The sequence below is a fragment of the Hermetia illucens genome, chromosome 3 (assembly GCF_905115235.1).
Source record: "Hermetia illucens chromosome 3, iHerIll2.2.curated.20191125, whole genome shotgun sequence".
NCBI classification, from domain to species: Eukaryota; Metazoa; Arthropoda; class Insecta; order Diptera; family Stratiomyidae; genus Hermetia; species Hermetia illucens.
Genome location: NC_051851.1, coordinates 45926671 through 45947202, shown reverse-complemented (window position 1 = coordinate 45947202; position 20532 = coordinate 45926671). Strand labels below are relative to the sequence as shown.

The 20532-nt window shown below is 38.3% G+C and overlaps 1 protein-coding gene across 1 annotated transcript in view; it reads left to right on the top strand.

Annotated features, from left to right (window-relative positions):
• Window positions 1-20295, top strand: part of LOC119652701 (neural cell adhesion molecule 1) — a 351966-nt gene extending 331671 nt beyond the window's left edge. The window contains exons 8-12 of the mRNA XM_038056983.1: window positions 1455-1552; window positions 1837-1958; window positions 10511-10691; window positions 11560-11733; window positions 18476-20295. Of these exons, the coding sequence (XP_037912911.1) occupies window positions 1455-1552; window positions 1837-1958; window positions 10511-10691; window positions 11560-11733; window positions 18476-18775 (875 nt within the window). The 3' untranslated portion in view covers window positions 18776-20295. The remainder of the gene's footprint in view (window positions 1-1454; window positions 1553-1836; window positions 1959-10510; window positions 10692-11559; window positions 11734-18475) is intronic.
• The last annotated feature ends 237 nt before the right edge of the window (window positions 20296-20532 follow it).

Here is a 20532-nt window from a genome sequence, read left to right as displayed (position 1 = left end):
CACTCACAATGTAATCTTTAGGAAGCGTCTCCTAAACTGTGTAATTGTTCATAGAAAGCGTTCTTTAACACTATATCGGAATTTGCGATGGTGTGCAGCACTGCACAATTCTGATGCTCCTCGACAAGGATCTTCTAGTCAAGATTCTGTCAGAAGCGGGCTTTCAGGTGGCGAAAGTGCACCTTGCGGTAGAGACCAATAGCAGTCTGACCCCGTTTTCATCTGTTGCTATTTGGCTGCTGAGTGTACAAAGGCTGCGAGACGGAGCAATACTTTCCAAAGCACCACCATGGTGCTTTACTTAGACCCAGTATGTTCAGTTTATATTGCTGGATTCCATAAATCTGTACTCTTTAGGGCACAGAGAATTCTCCTGAACGCGGCTAAAGGTATGCAGTTTTTCTTCCTAAGAAACCAACTATCCGGGGGTTACATGAGAGCCGTCAACTTTACTGGCTTATCTAATAAAAGCTTTGACCTTATGTTGAGACGTTTCGAGCGGTAAGAACTAGGCTTACTGAAATAGGGTCTGTTGATTGAACTTGCTATCATAGGGTTATCGGTTGTGATTTTTAACTGTAGACAGAATACATTCTCAACGGCTGCAAAGTAGTAGTTTCCTGTTTTCGTGTTTTCAGTTCACCAGTGCTACTTGATGTCTATAACCGTTGTTTTCAATTTTAGTGCTATCTTTGCCATCATATATTTCCCTTACCTTCATTGATAGGTAGCACAATTTCTCGCCCCACTTGCCCTATCTAGATGAAGACAGTTTGAAAATTTGTGGTTCTTTTACCACTATGTGAAGAGGAAGCAGTTGCACATGAAAACAATAGTGCCACTGGCACATCAACATTACAAATCACTTTCTTCAATGCCGGGTTGAAAAAGATGTATAACAGAGAATCCCTGTTTTTAGACCGTTGTTTACGCTTTCGAGCGAAATGCTAGTGGCTTTATCTGGCCTCACAGGTTAGTAGGATTCAGTCAGATCGGCTTTGTTAAGTTTTCCTTGGATATGTTATCATTTAATTATATGGAGCTACCTGGCCGAGCAAGGGAGCGAAGAATAACTTATAGATGGTGCTCAGTAATGGAATGCTTCTATAATTGCATTCCCTAATTGCACTAAGTGGTCAATTCTTTTTTAGGGCGGGGGCGGGTTCGATTTTTATTATTACGCTGTCAATTATAAGGCATAGATTCCGGCATGAGGACATCAATTTTCGAACTTCAGCTATCATGAAATGTTGATATATTTTTGTGAGCCTTTAAATCATAACTAGAAGAAACTGTACCAAAAATCCCGGTTTTGCGAGAAATCCGCCAATTCGGCATCTTGATATTTTAAATTAAAAAAAAAAAAAACATTTCCATGAAAATTATAAATTTAGAATTTTTAATATTATTTGAAACACCAAAATAACAAAATATTTTGTTCATTGTAATTTCAGTTCCTCCAGAAATCTCAGTTGAAAAGTCGTGGATACATTCCGGAGAAGGATACGAAGCTCAACTAGTGTGTGTTGTACATGCAGATCCTATACCTACTGTAAGTGTCATCCACAATCTTCACCTATTCCAAAACATGTTATATTGAAGGTTTATGAAAATCTTAACAAGGTGCAAATCCCAATTTCTAAAGTCTAAATATTGTAAAATAAACAGTACGTTTCATGGTATATACGAATGAATAAGATTTTTAATTTGGTCTTGTACTTGAGAATTGAGTTAGCTTAGGACCAGATAACTAATACACTCAAGGATTACTTTACATTATTTGCGGTTAATGAAAATCTCTATATTTATAACCATTTACCTTTCCTCCCAATGAAGGTTGCCTGGTTCCAAAACTCATTCCCACTACAACCTACGGATAGGCGATCCATGTCATCGAGAGGAAATCGACATATGCTCACTATACGTCATATACAACAAGACGACTTTGGAAATTACAGGTGAGTTACAGAACGGTATAAATATTGCAAGATACAGATGTTACTTGTTGTAAAGTGTTGATGGGAGCAAATGATGCAGGAAAGCTTTTGACACAAGGAGATACATAAATTGCTTATTTATAATTTATCAGACAGACAGGTAAGGGAAGGATTACTTCAATATTAGGCCACAATGATGAATATACATATGTGAAAAGGGTATACAATGGTGTAAGAAAACTAAACGTTGCAAACAATTTTGGTGGAAACTCCTCTATTAATAATTTGCATTCACGTCAGAACGGATAGTCAGATTCGATGTTCAAAGGTTAAACTGTCAGGAATTCGGACATACTTCCTATTGTTGGATGAATGATGATTCATAGTATCATATATTCCACTTCAAAGTTCAAACTATATAAGCATGCTTTCTCCGTCAAAAACTGTGTCAACTGTGGTTATAACTACTCAACAGATTACGAAAGATATCTTGTACAATTACAATTACTCAATAATCAAATAACAATTATTCAATAATCAAATAAGCGCCACTAAACATAACAAATCTCGATTTTTCCCCTGACATTCGGGCGAGTGCAAGTTCCCCGAAAGAAAATCAAAGCAACACTTCCTGAGCGAAAGTATAATAACGTAACTTATTTCATGCATAAATCAATCTACCATAACTATCAGGTGGCTTCATACCAAATGTTGGATTTCAAAAGGTTGAGAAAAATTCGATTATTTTCAATCTGAATGTGTTTATTCCTCAAAATTTTGGCCGTTGACATCTATGGTTCGTTGCCAAAATATTGACAAATCAAAAATTCCTTTTTGAAAAAAAAACCTAATATTTTTTGCTGCAAAAATTTTTTAGAGGGCGAAATTACAGCGTTTTGCTTCAAATAGCACTTTTCATGGAAATAGTTTCCTAAACTCCGGAAAAGATGATAGTCTGTTGGTGACAGCTCTGAAGAATCATAATCGTCATCACCAACGGCGCAACAACCGGCATCCGGAAATAGTTTCCTAAACTCCGGAAAAGATGATAGTCTGTTGGTGACAGCTCTGAAGAATCATAATCGTCATCACCAACGGCGCAACAACCGGCATCCGTTTTAGGCATGGCTTAATAAGGAGCTCCAGATATCCCGGTTTTGCGCCTAGTTCAACCAATTCGATATCCCTAAAAGCTGTCATCGCTCCATCTCAGGCAGGGTCTGCCTCGTCTCCTTTTCCTACCATAGATATTGCCCTTATAGACTTCCCGGGCGAGATCATCCTTATCCATACGGATTAAGCACTGAAGACTATGGGACATAAACCAAAATTTCAACTCTTGTAGCTTTTGCAGGGTCAAACGGGATACGTGCGGTCGTGCGTTATTGTGTAACAGGATTGGTACACACCTATTCACCAGAGAAGGCTACAAGGTTAGACAATTAAGTAATGAGACTGATTTTATTGCCGCACTTGTGGTGAACCTGCAACCTCTCCAATGATATATTCACCATCGCTCTAGCTTGTTTAGTTCGCCTGGTGTGTCGTGTTGGGCGAAGTTTAGGCCAATTAGCTTCAAAGTTCTCTAGATCCTCAAAATAAAACGAGAACGCATTGATCCTAAAAGGACTTGACGACGAAAAAAAGGATTATAGAATGCCATAAAAATGCCGTCGTCTATCTAAAATACATACCTGACATCTGAATGCTGAAACCTTACTCTAAGGGTTTGGAGTTATCCCCGATAATGACAGGGAAGCGGGTAACAACCCGACGCTTGTGAGTTTGTGCAAACTTAGGATCCTATTGCCTATTCTTTCGGTGAGTTTCGAAAAGCCTATTCGTCCAAGACTTCAGTGATTTTCAGACACGATAAATTTCGGGGTAGTACATTGGGGCGTCTGCTTCACCTGCTTAGCAGAAATAGGTATTTCTCTAAACGACTAAATACATTTTCATTTGCTTTCTTGGTAATGATATAGTGACACTAAGCTGGAAATATTGGTTGTTGAAGGACATCTTTAAAGTATTTAAAATTACTGGGATGTATATGGATGGATGGATAATGGATTGACAAAGAGACCAAGTCTTTCAATTTGTTTCATCCTGATTATTGGAACTAATTAGATGAGAAGAAAATAGTACGAATTAAATTAATCAGCAAACAAAATTTTCTGAAAAACGAACAGAATATTACGCCGAGGAAAGTATAACTCGAAGCGAAACAAATTAAAGATCGCATACAAGAGAAGAATTCACGCTAAATAAAAAATTTCTCAATATCTGGTTCCGAAAACAAAGACGAACAATCTAAATAGAATTCTTAACGACTATCTGGAGCGATTGTTTCATTCACTGCCACAAATGAGGACCATGCATAACTTGTCACTTTCAACATTCCAAATGGAAGGAATATTATAAGAACAGCTGGTAAGGACAGCCTCGATGGATCATGGAATGACAACGATCACTGCGTCATCAACTTTCAATTCGGAACAAATTGAACAAAAAATTGTCATATTTCTTGTAGGACCATATCTATGAATGGACAAGGATATCCCCAGATGAAGTTATATTCAACCTGACATTTTATATTCTTATCTTAGAAAGATGATTGTATATCATTCTTAAGGCCACACCATGTCAAGGATTGAACTGGGTTCAGTCGTTACTGATGATCTGAAAGATAAAAATAAAGCACAACAGTTTGCTCAACAAATCGCAAGAATGATTCTAGGAAATGCTAATACCAGATGATCAGGATATATAACAATTGTACAAATAAGAGAAATTACATAATTTGACGATGCACGGGGGAAATGACAATAGCGTATGAAGTAAAGAAAAGCCGAAATTATACCGCCTCCAAAATAACACACAGTGAAGTGCAAAATAACAGAAAAGTCGATGATGACATAGAAACTTTGACCTGTGTAGTTGGGAAGTTGTTACCCACAATACCAAAAATATCCAGCAACCTCGAGCCATCACACAAGGCAACTCTACTGAAATAGCACCAGGAGGGGGTGAATTCTGTTCTTAAAATCCTGCAGTATCTTCCTGGTCATTTACAAAAATCATATTACTTGATTGGAGTGGACAGGAAACACTATTATATTACTTCTGCTGGCTGCATTTAATGTGGCAGCCAGATGAATCGTACAATATACATGAAAATAAGAAACTATATGAACGGATGAAACTGATATTCCTTAGGGAATAAAACCACCTGAAATGCCCGAATTTCTTGGCAATCCGGATGCTACTAATGATAAAGTAAAGATCTACGACAGATTTTATTGGCACTAATACTTCTATCTGCCTTAGCATGAAATAGTGCGAGGCTCATGATGTTTCATACCGAACTTAACATTTCACGGTCGAATTTCAACACTCTTTGACTTTGAGATGTCGCTCTCTTTGATTGATAATAATCAACTTGAATACTAATTTTTGGGCTAACCAACCATTCTATTCATTACAAAATATAAGAGTAATAGGGGCTATATTTCAAAATGAAAGAAGACACGACCCGATTGAACTCCGATGTAGTGGAAAACCCCATGAAGTGCAGTGCCACCACAAAAGCGAGCTTGGCAAGGAAGCGAAAATTACCAGGAATAATCAAAATTCGGGTATGATATGGCCTTCATATTTCCGAAAAACGTACAGGTGAAGTCTTTGTATGGCCATGGTCGTTTAAGAAGACTCCTCATCCAGAAATCGGAACAGTTTATGAAATGGAAATACGACAGTGGCAAAAAATCGTAATAATGACATTAAGAGCTCAAAAAATGACTAGTTAGTACTCCGTATGGAGTTTCTTAGTATCATATACATCCTTCAAAGGGCAGTGTCATGGATTTGACCAAACGTTGGATATATTCGACTGGATTTTTTCTACATTGTGTGAGAAGCATTACTTGATTTTTTTGTTCGAAATATGACCTCCGCGACGCCTACCGACATAATCCTGCAGGTTCTGAATAATATTGTACTAAGAGGATTGTGGAGAGGTTTTGAGTAGCCTCGGACAATTGAACACTACCACATGCATGTTTTCCATGTTTTATGTTTTATAGCACTTTCCAATTTATTGTGATTTTCGGCTACAGTTTCCAGGTTGTGCAATTCCGCCAGATTGAGCAAAATATAAAGGCCTTAATTAAATTCGGAGGGCCGAAGTACCTGGTACGAATTATTGGTGTCCTTTGGGTTGATTGACTTCTGTGCTTCGGTTCAGATGAAGGAATAAATCATAGATCTCCATACCTGCGTGGCGGCATCGACTTTCATCATCATCATAAACGGTGCAACAACCGGTATCCAGTTTTAGCCTGCGTTGATAAGGAACTCCAGACATCTCGGTTTTGCCCAACTCGATATCCTCAAAAGCTGTCTGACGTCCTTACCTACGCCATCGCTCCATCTTAGGCAGGGTCTGCCTCGTCTTCTTTTTCTACCATAGATATTGCCCTTATAGACTTTCCGGGCTGGATAATCTTCATCCATACGGATTAAGTGACCCGCCCCCCGTAATCTTTTGAGCCGGATTTTATCCACAACCAGGCAGTCGTGGTAACGTTCATAGATTTCGTCGTTATGTAGACTACGGAATCGTCCATCCTCATGTAGGGAGCCAATAATTCTTCGAAGGACTCGAACGAGGCTTTGCCGACGACATTGGGCTGACGGTTTTTCAATGCCTCTTCGAAGAATTTGAGATGTACGTCAATGATACAGTTTATGGTATCAAATTGGGGGGGGGAGGGAGAGGTGGAAGGAGAAGATGATGGTTTTACTAAGCGGGAGCCTCATGTAACCCACTGGCAGGAGCCTACGATAGTTTTTGAACCTTTTCACCCTCCAAAAAAGTAAGAAAATAAAGACTCACTGGATTCCACCGATTGTAAAACCAGGTCTTTTAATCACCTAGGTTTTTAATCGAAATTAAAGTCAATCGCGAGGGCTGAAAAACGTTAGAGCGGCTTTTTTTATAGTTTATCTTAGAACACCTATTCCTCATCTCTAGTTCGAAACTGGTGTTGTTGCCTTTGAAGCAGCTACTAGAAACTAAAAAATCGCTTTTCAATGGCTGCTGGTTTCAGTTTATAAGATATGTAATCGTATTCTTCTATGTAATCATGTTCTTCCTGTAGATACTAATTGTACGAAATCGTCTTGATAACCCACTTCAGTAACTCTGCATTCAGCTCTCACTTTCTTAGAGTAATATCTCTAAATTTTTGCGTTAGAAGTTTTTGACTACCCGAGCGAGGTTTGCCTTCAACGTGAAAATCTTCACTCCTGGAATGTCTAACCATTGTGATTTATCAAATGGAGGAGTGCACGACCAAATTTGGCAAGCACCTAATGATCGCTTCATGCTTCGAGAAACAGCAAAAATTTAAAGCTTTCCATAAATGCTGCCATGTAAATACGAAAGTGGACATCTTTTCCAAAGAAAAAAACGAAGCTTTTATACGAAACTTGAAACGATATTCAATGTTATTGACAAATATTGTATTTAATCTCTCTGAAACTGCCAAAAGTGCCAACGACTATAAACGGATAAAACTGCGCACGTAAATTAAAAAATCAAGTGTCTTAATTAAAGACATACAAGACTGACTAGAATGACCCCGACCAACATGCAAACCCAAAAAAAGCAGTATCACTCTCAGGATGTTTGACTATCACCCACAGCCAAAGACAAGGGAATGTCTTATCATGCATTTTTTTAACACAGCTCCGTAGAATCGTGATGCGAATGAGTACTAGGGACACTACTATCTGCAACTCTATCCAGCTACTATCGAACGCCAACTATTGACATAATGGGAAGGAGATCTACAAACAACCTTCATCTAGACCGAGTAGGCGACAATTGGCCCGCGATATTGATGAAGGCGGGACAAGTTGCAAGATTAGCAACAAAAACAAAGACAACAGCAACATCGAATATCATGGGTCAACTGAAAAGAATAAGGATAGAAGAGTATAATTTCACAAAAGCTATGACGACGAAATTCACACAGCGCGCTCGAAATGTCTCAACATAGGGTCAAAAATCTTACTGTACAAGACAATGATCTTGCTGGTCTTCATGCATTCCTCGAAACCTTGGGTGCTTAGAAGACCAATTATGAAACCTTAGCCGTGTTCAAAAGCAGATTCCTAGAAAGTTCTTTTAGCCCGCCTTCAGGAAGGACAGCAGTTTCCTTACTCCTTCAATCAACTATCTCGTAGAGCTCCTCAAACGATTGAAGTCAGTGGTTGATAAATAGTGCAAATAAATTCTACCTTTGACAGTTGTCAGCGCGGTGTATGCTGCGGTCTGCGGCGAACTGATTTGGGCAGAACAGAGCCTGGTCAATCGATTACTCTCACTTATTCCGCTCTATGTTCCTATGACCAGGAACCCAGAGGAGTGTGACTTTGAGCGTACCGTCCAAACTATTTAGCACGTCCCTGGACTACCCAACCAGACCGAAGAATTTTCCCACTGAGTACAAAGCTTTAATGGCTACCTGGCTCTCCGTGAGGCTTCCAGTATCACTCGTAATTCCCCCTGGAATACAATGATGAATCTTTGGAGGGTAAAGAATACTATGTTATCACCATCATAGGAATTCTTCGTGAAACTCAATTTGTGTGTGGCGTAGTTCGCAGAGAATGCCTAAAGCTCCCAAGGTGCTTCGTTTAGAATGTTATTATGGTCACAATACTTTACTATTCAACATCCGCATTCACATTGGTTGATAAGACTGCACATTACAGCGTACTTTATGTCTTGATCTAGCTGTGGAGGTGTATGGGAGTACATTAAGGGCATCTGCCGGATTTCAGGGCACAAGTAGCACCTAAACAAGCAGTTCTTTATCCTTGCATTCTGTATAATTTAAATTGTATACTGTCTATAAGAGTAATTTTTTTAAAATGATCTTTAATGGGAGAAGTAATGATTAGCTCCGAAATCTACTAAAAAGTTTTTTTCCGCAGGACAATGATAGTAACAAGATGTCTAACGTAATTCATTATCGACAATAACCTGATCAGCGCATTGGAGACATAATGGGACCAATGCGAGATAGTGATCCCTCCTTTACACAACCCAAACAAATACTACAGGTAACCCCAGCCAAACAGCAACTTTTACAGATGGGGTTGCTTTACGCGTAACGGAAGAAAGATAATGAAATAAATTAGGAGGATGACACATATCCCATATATATATATAACCAACAAATTATATGGTACTAACCTGGGCGGCTTCATAAACTTTGGAACACATTCAAGGACATGTTATCTTGAAACTCTTGAAACCAAAGACAAGTTCGACATTTTGCGCCATAATATGTCGCTCTGATAATAGTCTTTAGTTTCACCAGAATAGCCCTCCGACCTGGAGTATCGATGGAAAACAAGTGAAGTAGTCATCGAAAGTCAGCACACTGTTCAACAATGATCCGACGGATGTTAATTTTTTCGGTACAGGAGATTCTAGATCCGAAGCCAGCTTGTTTTAGGTTCAACAAGTCGTCGATGTATTCTTTGATGTGATTTGTGCTGATTTTTGCCAATATCTTCGCGGCAGAACTCAAGTACTTCTTCAGTTGACACACTCAAGACAGGTGCCCTTTCTCAGAATCTTAATGATCATCCTCAAATTTCCAGAATTCACGAAGGAGTTTAAAGGGCAACTCTGAAGAGATAGCCGTAGCTGTACGGACAAAGTTCAGTAAGGAGACCGACCAGGCAGACGGCTTTTCTCCGTTTGAGTGCATTGATGGCGCGTGTTATGGTAGCTTGCCTTGTCATTCACAATGCGACTAAGATTTATCACGAAATACTACTTCGATCTCTGCTGCGGCTCATCATCGTCGATGATCCGTTAACTTCTCTCAGGTACACCACCTACAAGTTCTTTCGTAATACAATATACGGTAGCAACATTTCTACTATTTATGGCCGCTTTTACTTTCTTCACCAAGGTGTAGGGTACTGAATAAAAGTATCTGGGTAAGTGCAAAAGATACAAAGCCATTTGTACTCATAAGATAATAAACTGGTAGCTTTTCTTTGAAACTTACAATGGAAGCTCGTATACACCTACGTTAGACAGATAATAACGGATTTCTAAAGCACTCTGTCAAGATCATAGCCAAAATCACGCGCTTCTTCAAAAACCTCGAAGCAAATATGAGAACACAATCCACTAACAAAGATATTCTATGCTCGGAACCAACAGTCGAAAGATTCGATCGATTGACTAAAATTGTCCCGTAGCTACTTAAAGGAAAAACAACCGCTCAACTTTTTTAATGTGAAGCAGATATAAAATATTTATAATTTTGTACCTGATCTACTATCTCCCAACCCCGGTAATTACTTGTTGACCGCACAGCCATAATTTCGCGGGCGAACATTGCATGCAACTTTTTTTTGAATGGGAATATACTCCATAATGCAAAAGTTTTCCTTCAACTTTCTCCGTAGTAAATCAACATAAATTTCCCCCGTAATTCATTAAACTGTATTTATTTGGGTAACAATTTAACGTTAAATTACAGTTGTGTAGCTGATAATTCACTTGGACGCGCAAAGAAATATATGGAACTTTCCGGACGTCCGGGAGCAGCAGAATTTTACTCGCAAAAGTTCAGTAGATCCCCAGACAGTTACAATTTGACCTGGAAAGTTGATAGCTATCCGCCATTAGAGGAAGTTCGATTGTTATACAGACGACTGCTGGTAAGATTTATAGAGTTGCACGACATAGGATCCTTTTTCTTCCTTGCATGAATATTGGTTGGAGTTGTTATAATTTGTGGTGGTTACTGCTTGATTTACTTTCATGTGTTTACGAATTTATTTAGAACTCCAGATAGTTTTATCGAATAACAATTCTGATTATTTGTTATTAACTTTTTGCGTTACGGTTGCGTTGATAGCCAAGCATATCCAATTTTAATAGATGTAAACTGCTATTATCAGTTCAGATTAAGCTACAAAAAAATATGAGGTTGGTTCTAAATATTGGTGAAAGTTATGCCAAGCATGAATTTGAATTAGCATTTTTTTCTCAAATTTTGGTGTTTTGGTCTGTTATATTCTGTTAACTGAAAATTTTAAAAAATGATGCTTAATTTATGTATTTATGAACCCAATGGGTAAATTTTATATACTCGGATATGTCCATGTAAACATACCCTGATGTGAGGAATGTGAAGCATTTTTATAACAAAAGTTTGTAAAGAGGAAAGCAGGAACCCAGAAAACAATAATCCGAATGGTTTAATATTTTGCATGCTACAATAATAATTTAATTTTGAAATGAGATTACAACACACAAAATAAAAACAAAACCATAATTTCCACTTTCCACTTCCTCAAATTTAATATATGGAAATTACTTATTATCCTTTTGATAGAAACAATAGTACAATAAATCCAAAATCATGCGGTATACAGAAATTATATCCACATTTTGGTTTTGCTTGTACTCTCTGGTCTATTACTCTGTCCAGACCATGCATGGCCCGTACTTGTATAAAATGTAACCATGGCTATCCATGTATGTATCCATCCTATTACACAAGCAATTTTTGAAATTTTCCAGATGAACGAGTCATTCCAGCAGCCAGGACGATGGCATGACGTCATACTACGCCCCGAACATCGCACTAATGGTGAACCCTTAACACACGTCATGTCCTACACAATAAAGGGTCTTTTCCCTAGCTCCGTCTATGAGGCGATTGTACAGGCCAAAAATCGTTATGGCTGGAATGAGGTTAGTATATTAAAGCATGGGTAAAATGAGTTGAAGTGAAATTTCATATTTAATTCCATGATAACGAAGTCATCAGAAATACTTTATCGGATTAGGATGCCAAGCTGTAAATTTGGAGCACTATATTTTCAACGCTATCAACTTATCCTTCTTATTTGCACCCTCCCTGAGTATTTGGATAAATTGTGTCCTCTATTACCTGATACATACATATATACGCACATATTTTCATATATTTAGTCTAATCTTCAATTTAAGTAGGGCACTGTTACTTTTTAGCTAAACGAGGATACAAATTTCTGTATAATTCTGAACGAATAAGTTCGATTTCTGCAACATTGATGTTTGCATAGCTTTTATATATTGCTAATTCTGGGAAGGCAATTCGTAGGACTATGTCAAAATTTAGGATTTCAAGAGGAACCCTCAGACAGTCTGCCTCACTTGGTTCCCAAGATTCAAGAACGCGTTCATACCTATGAAAACATGAATATTCAATTGAGCCCTCTCCCCCACTTTGTAATTCTTAAAGAAAAGAATAGATAACGAGGAACATCTGAAGGGAGAATGAGCATGTGAGGTTGAACCCTCAGGACAGAAGAGCGGTCCATTATACGTCGAGGCGAATCTTGAAAGACAATATATCGTTCCATCGTTTCCGTTCAACATCTATGTTTTCCAGCACCCACTCCGCCCACCCCGTAGAATTGTTAATAAATATTTTTTCGCTGAGCTAATTTGCGACTATGCTGTTCTTCCTGGGTGGATATTGCTCATCTTTTCCCATCCACTATATATCCTTTTAGATTTGAAATAAACGTTAGAAATACCAATGACCATCCAATTGAAGCACCTACCTCAAGAGGAAATGCATAATATTGAACCTTCAGGGCGTGAAGCGACTGCGAAAGAGTATTGCAGCTCTGCCACTTTTTTCAGTTCTTGGGAAGTAGAACATGCTGACGAATTAGAGTGCCCGAACTCGTATAAATATTCGCGATAGCCGCCGTGGCCAGATAGTAACTAAGTTAGGTATTTGAATTATATATGGATGATTGGAATTAGCCTATGTGTCAGTCTTTCACTTAGTTATCCTATCGATTCTGCCGTTTCACTATTGCAGAAATAAGAGTACTTGATTGTTATACAGTCTTGGATTATCGATCTCCTGGTGAAGATTCGTGACATCTCTTCAGCCAGGATGTCTTTCAACAACAAATCGACCAACTAAAACTGCATCATCCGATATAATCCGAAACTAGGTAATTACTTTCAAGGGCATATCCTGTATGTCAGTGAGTAGCTTCTCCTAGTTACCCTTGTCGATAATGCCGCCTCTTATACGGTGGCATAAAGCAAAGCCAACCTACTGTTGGCGCGTTAGCCCGTTATTACGTGACCATACTATCGAAGACAATTTTTCCACGATAATATACATTATCGCACAACGATAAAGTACGAAAGAGCGAATAAAACTGCGGTAAATTTTCAATTTGAGGCATTCATTGATAGGTCAATCGCAAAGAGCACCAGGTTATGCTAATGCGTGAAGCAATTTCATAAAACTGTATCACCATTGAATGATAGCATTGAGAGATATTCACTTCATCACTTAGTCCTGGTTAGGTCACCGCCACACGCAGTGATAGTACCTGTTTCATGGGGATCGGTCGTTCAAAATTCGCTTTTATTCAGATTCAGATTCAGATTCAAGTGGTCATTCCATTTTTGAAAAAATTACTCTAGATAAGCTATGCTATTGGGCGCATAGAAAACATTATCTGGAGCTGGACGTACAAAGAGTAATGAGAGGACACTTGCTTGATTAACACTGACACCGGACACGGACGATAAATCGATCAATTCGTTCAACTACCCTTTCTTTTTCCAAATTGGAACGGTGCTACTTTTTTGTCAGTCAGATAGTGTTCCATCTTCCTCGATAACCCGATTAAAGAAGCTGCTGAGTCACAGTGTAGGATCTCAGCTCTTCGCTTTCCAGAGCTCAATGCGATGTGGTCAGATCCTGTTGCTTTATTGCTTCCTCGACTTCAATGAAACTGACGGGTGGAATTGGTGTATTTTGGTGAATTGTTGGAACGCCTGACTTGTTATCTAAATGGCTTCTATTTTGTGATCCATAAGTGCTAGTCCGGAAAACTTGAGTCAGCCATTGGTCTTTAAGATCGCTTGATTCACTGCTATCTAAATCTCGTGGATGAACTTTACCACAACAACCACGTCAATATCATCGACTAAATCTACTATTTTTGCTCCTTTTCATTGAGACATGATACACCATTATATATAATGCACCAACCACCACCATCCGTCGCGTCGTATTTTAACTCCCTGTCAGCAAATAGGTTGCGTCTATGTTTGTCATTATTCGAACTCATCATTCTAATGAACGACATTTTGATTGGCAGCCCAGTTTACCGAATTGAAGGCATTCATCATATCCAATGTTACCACTGCATAACACTCTTTCGAACCCCAATGCCATCATCTATCGCTTTCTATGGTTGCGGCTGCATCAACGGTCACGTGATCTTCTATAAATTCAAACTTTTTTCTTTCGTTTGTTGTTGGCAATTATTCCTTTTAGGAATTGAAAGGTAATATGACCATTTGTTTTCCTCTTATAAATTTTGATAGGTAGTTCCCATTTTTTAAGGGAAGCTATATGGTCTCGTGTGGACAGCAGCTTTCACTGCTTTGTTTAGAACACCATCCGATCCACTTGCTTCTCTGTGAATTATTTTCTTGTATACTTTGAGCAATTTATTTCCTATGAGTTCTCTGAATTAACTGCTCCCATTGCTTTATACGCTCAGTTCAATTTTCTTTGATCACTTTCCGCAAATTTTCCCTCAATTGGTTAAACGCAGCGCTGCTCTTGGAAGTCAAGTTTTTCCCTCGATTGCAGAGGGATTCTTCAGGCCTGAAGGCAGTTTGACCTGATTCCTTCGTTTTCTCATTTCACTAGCAGCAAGACGAAAATCATTTATTGGGTAACCTTTACGGCATTGTTGCATTGCCCACGTCGACAACGAACTGAATTAGGGTTTTAGACAACTTTTCTGCTGCTCCTTGGTGTAAGCTAGCAAGTTTGATTAGTTAGTTAGTTTAGTTTCCTGGGGGTAGCCGCAGACATTGGCTGCACATAGCCAAAACCACCACCCAGCTGGCAAACTTTGTCATCGAATGCAACGCATATTTCTTTCATTTTGGACCTTCCAATCTAGAGTTCTGCATCTTTACATGCGTTTTAATTTCGAACGTTTTCTCTTGATGATCGCTGTCCAGCTGGGAAATTTCATATGGTTCGCTGATTAGAAAGATGTCCACTCTCTCGTATAGCATAGCCTAGTAATTCCAAACCGCTTCGCAGTGATTGAGATTAATCTGTACTGCCTTCTTGATGACATCCCAGTATTTAAGGCCTGGAACACTGAACATTTATTGCTACCTCTTATGTGACTAGTATCTTCATCATTATCAACACCGGATTCCCTGCATGATGGGCGTGGTGTTCTCAATTTTAAAGTTCTTAACCAAGAGTCCAAACTAAAGACATTTGAAGTGCTTTGTAATCATTGGTTTTCGATTATGTAACAGGGGGCTCAGGTTATTTTTATTCTTCCTGACTCAAAGGTTTCTTCACACTTTCTAAGGGAAACGCATTTGGAACAGTTTGCATCCCGTCATACGCTTTTCGAAAGTATATTCTCCCGGGATAAAATGGATTCTCAATGAAAGCCAATCATCTCGAGCCCCTTTGGTAGTAGTTTCGTCGGTGTCTTAACATCCGATGGTAGCATCATCGCTTACGGTTCTAACCATTGTATTTCCGCCTCTGTTGTTGAAACAAGAGGTCCTCATAATTTCCTCCTATCGATGCAGTATAGTTGCATATGACATTTCGCATCTTTTTTAATCAGAATAAACCCAAGATGCGGTTTTTAAGGTTTTGTGTAAAACGAAACCTTACTAGAATCAATCTCTGTCTATTATACCTATTACCTCAGAAACGGTTACTGCTATTGATATGAAATTGGGTAGAAAGGTAGGACCTGTGCATCTCGTCGTATGTAGGGAGCAACATACTTCCATATTGAGTGTAAGGGGTAGGTTCCCATACATGCGTACATTCCTCATTTCCGGCGACCATCCATTCTCAGATTCCATGTCGGTTCCTGCTTGCGTTTCAGATTAATGAATTGAACGTCTTTTTGCGTCCTCCAGTATCTTGACCTTTAGTGATCATTAACAAAATCTATTATATTATGTAGAGCTTTGATATATTAAGCAATGATATATTTTTCCTGTTAATACCTTTAGCAATCTACTCCGCTACTTCGATCTAAAATCTGTCCATACCTTCTTTCTCTCCGAGATGTGTTGCTACATTTTATCTTCTCTGTCCGATGTATCTTTTGTTGAAATGGACGCAAAGATTTCGTTTATCCCAGATTTAGCCCATTGGACGATCGAGGCTTGGTTGATGTCGGGGGGCTTTGAGTTGCTCCTTTTGCTGAGGTCGTCATCGAAACCATGTTCCACTTGCTTTCGCAAAAAAAACGTACAATGATGCCTCCTACTGGATTCATGTGGGTTTGAAGTTTCGATACTGCAACTAAATTCTGTGTATTTAGCGATTTCTAAAGGTCTATAATTTTAAACTAAAAGCAGTACATTCAAAGAATTTAACAAACGTCAGCTACGGCTCTTCAAAATTTTGTCTAACAGTAATATAATAAATACTATCCCCTTGGATCAATAAAATCGCCGTTTACCATCTAAAGGAAAATCTGGACACGTCTATTTGGAAGACCCCATTGTGAAACTGACCCAGCCTATTCTATTCGACTTGGCACATAATGCGAAACTATCCAATATGTATTGTGTAGAAGGCGAAGAGTTGGATACAATCGATTTTTGCACTTTGAAAATTGGCTTCCGAAAATGCGACAGTGTCTTGCTACATAACCATAGCATGACGTTATATGATGCGCTTACCACCCTAGGGCCGCTGTAATGTCGATAAAGCTTGTAAATTACCGCGACGTTATTCGACTCACATATTGCAACTGCAGCAACTCCTGAACCTTATTCAACAGTACGTCTTCTGCAGCCTCCAACGTGCGGGCATCCATTGCCTTTTTGCCCCCGCTGGGATAACCCATATCTGATCTAAACCATTCTTCGAAATATATTTGCTTGCTTAGCGTGCACGCGATTCATTCTAATCTTAATTTTGCCGCAGTAATCGTCCTAAAACACAAGGTACAAGAGAATCTATATAACTTCCCGGGATGATTTTCGTTAATATCTTCACGAAAGCATGAAAGTAATCCTCCAATTGAGTGAACTAAAAATTCTGCAGAGATTGCAGAGGCTTCATTTCCAATTTTGGCATGGAAACGGATGGAGAAATCACTGCACTTTTTATAATTTTTCACGGCAAAGAAACAGCAGGCTCGTAGATCCAGGAAGGTCTTGTAATGACATTTTGGGATGTAACCAAAAAATACATATGCATCACAAACAAAGATACTTCGAATGGCGGCACATTCCTTGAGTTGTCTACAATTTGTGTCATTTGGAAAGTTTTTGCCCAGCAAGACGATAGCCGGATCGCCCGTAATGCAATTAGAGGTCCGATCTTCTGCTCTATGGGCACTACTGATAACTCGAAACCGACCTAGCAGTAATCAGTGATGACCCCGATAACAAGGCGGTGAAAGTTGCAGAAAGCCTGCAAACCTTTCACTCTTGTTGTTACGGTGATTAACATCATGCCTTTCCATCACATATCCGAACGAGGTATCATCAAAACCCAGCAACGATCACTATCACAATGTCACCTTCTAAACCGGGCAATATCTGCTTTGGCGCGTTCACTGCACTGCTCGCTAACTTGGACTTGAAACTTGCAGTCAAAATTCTGTTGAAAACCGATTCTCAATCAATCATAGTCGACAGTAGCAGTCTGACATCAGATTTTTCTCTACTGTTACCTAGCTTTGCAGTGTGTGGAAGCATAGTGACATAATGGTGGCAAGAGGAAGATGGGTAATCTCCAGAGTCCCACCACCTCACTGCGCTTAGGTATAGAGTTGTCGCTTAAGTTGGAGAAACCTAGCATTCTAAGGGTCCTTGAAACGGTTGTTAAGGAGCGTGTCCGTTGTCCAGAAAATAAGCATAAGTCAATTTCCAGGTTTCTAGTCCAGAGGTTTTAATCACTTAGGCCATCACATCATCAATCAAAATTTTCTTTTAGATGATCCGCTTTGAGAAAACTTAAGCGAGATGGTTATGATATTGGGAATGGTTTACGGGCCACTTTTACCGGATCGAACCTCGATCCGACCTATTATACTCGCTATTTTCTGAAGATACAGTGAGTCTACTAAAGTTTTGAATATGTTACTAGAGCTACCACTACACTCTCAGATACCGGTATACTTATATTGCCACATATTATCCAATAGATCAAAACCAGTTCAAATTCCAAAAATCCCCTAGGTAGGAGCTTAATTTTCTCGATAAAAACAACTTTATAAATGCAATTCCCATTGACTTCCACTCCAGAAAATCTCACGCTATTCAAAAAGAATCTAAACTGGCCTTCCTAAATCTCATTAATTTTTGCTATTGTTTACCAGCACTTCTAAATGCTCACTGATAGTCCTCTTATATAAATCAGACCAAAATACTCAGATTAGAATTATTCCAGGTCAGCGATATTTTCCAATTTTACACACAAAGGAGTTCCCTGGATGCACACTCGGAGGACTTGGAAATGGTGGCCAGTTCGACATCGCGAAGCGGTGCCGCTTCTCTCCATCGAAACTCATTAATATGGCCACCGCCACTATCAGCACTAACGGCACTGTCGACACGACCCTTATCATGGTTGTCGATAACATCAATATCGTCACCGCCGGCGCATATCCAACGTCTGTTCGCCACTTTTGCTAGCATCTTCATCTTTTTACGGTTTATGAAGTTACGTGAATTTCTTTTTGTAGGATAATTTTATCGATTCTCCAGGGTAGGTATTTTATTAGTATTATATTTTTCGTTCTTACAGAATATTGTAAATTTTAATCTTCTTTGGTTTGACGACATATAATTAAGAACTTTATGAATTATATGATAAACAGTTATTTTATAAGTTATTGGTTAAGACATAAAAGTGTGACATGATAAAATTTTTTATATAGGAACATAATTAATTTTAATATAAGCATTGGGCTCTTGTACGTGAGAAAGGATCGTACTTATCGGTACTTGCACCATAATAATATATGATAAATGTAGAGTATATCCTAGGCTAGTAACTACACCGCAATGAACACGATATTATCAGTGAAGGCTGGACTAGATTACCTGATATATAGCGCTGGGTATTCCAGTGAAATGACTGAAACTCCAATGAATACGGAACTTTGAAAACTTCCTTAAATTACAAGGTGAGAAGTAAGATATCCCCACCGCCTGAAGTGTTAAGCAAACATATGGACCTTAAAAATATTGATTTTATGTGATTGAGGCGGTTCGCAACCCTAATTTTCTTATTGGGGTATTTGTTTTGAATGGAAACTGCTCTGAAAAGATACAATTAAACTTTGTTTCAACATTTTTCTAATATGTGTACATAGTAAAGGTTTTCTATCCAACAGTTTCCCAGCGCTATATATTTGGAATCTACCATGCTTTGAATATTGAGCAGTATTACTATTATATATTCCAAACCAGAAGGAAAGCTACCACTTTCGGCTTCAAATCACATCAGTAAGAGAAATTTATAATTTTTTTTAAGTTACGCTTGGATTTCAGTCACTAGATTACAATATTAAAAGCTGGATAAATATCTTTTTATTTTTTCAAGGAATGTAAATATCTATAATGCTTTAATTTATTTTAAAGTTAACACAACAATGCTGTGTTCATGGGAACGAAGGCATTTACCCACTTATAGCATTTTCTTAGCTCATATGTAACTTGAAGCATAAAAATTGCTACAAAACTTAAGGAAAAATAAAAGATTAAAATGTGATCCATTTCAATGACGCAGTTTGTGGAGATAAGATAAGAATACTTTTAAGAACTAGAAAAATCTCAAAGATCGGAAAAACCAAAATGACCCTTAACCCCTCAACTTCACTAAAATAATAGTACCATATTACAGAAGAACAGAATAATGAAAAGCATTTCATATAGCAAACAAAAATAATATATTTGTGTAAAAAGTAAATTGCAAAAAGTATCGACGAAATATTCTTATTAAGTATTGTAGAAAACAAATATTAATCACCAAAAAATGTAAAAAAGGCAATTTAACATAGGATATTCCGATTCAAGCGTCGTGTACTTAATAAATCATTACAACAGAACTACATATTGAAAACAATCCTTAAAAATTTAAATCGTGTAAATAATAGCATTTAGAATAAATGAAAAAAATACCGTAAGAATACCAGAAGAATATGTCTAATATTGACCGAAAAAATTGTCATGAATGATGAATAAAATAATTTATTTCAAATTAAAGTGTTGAGCAGTTTTTATATCTCTCTTCTTCCTGCTTGTCGCCAATCGGGGAAATGTCCTATTGAATATTTCCCTCCAGCGTTTGTGAAAATCTGCGATGATACTGTCTGTGTCAGGTAAGTTTTGTTTCACGCTTATTGCAGACAATTTCCACTATCCGCTAAGAATGCGAAAACTACATTTCCATGCAATACAACATTTTATTTATCATCGTCGTCGTCGGGGCTCTACAGTTCG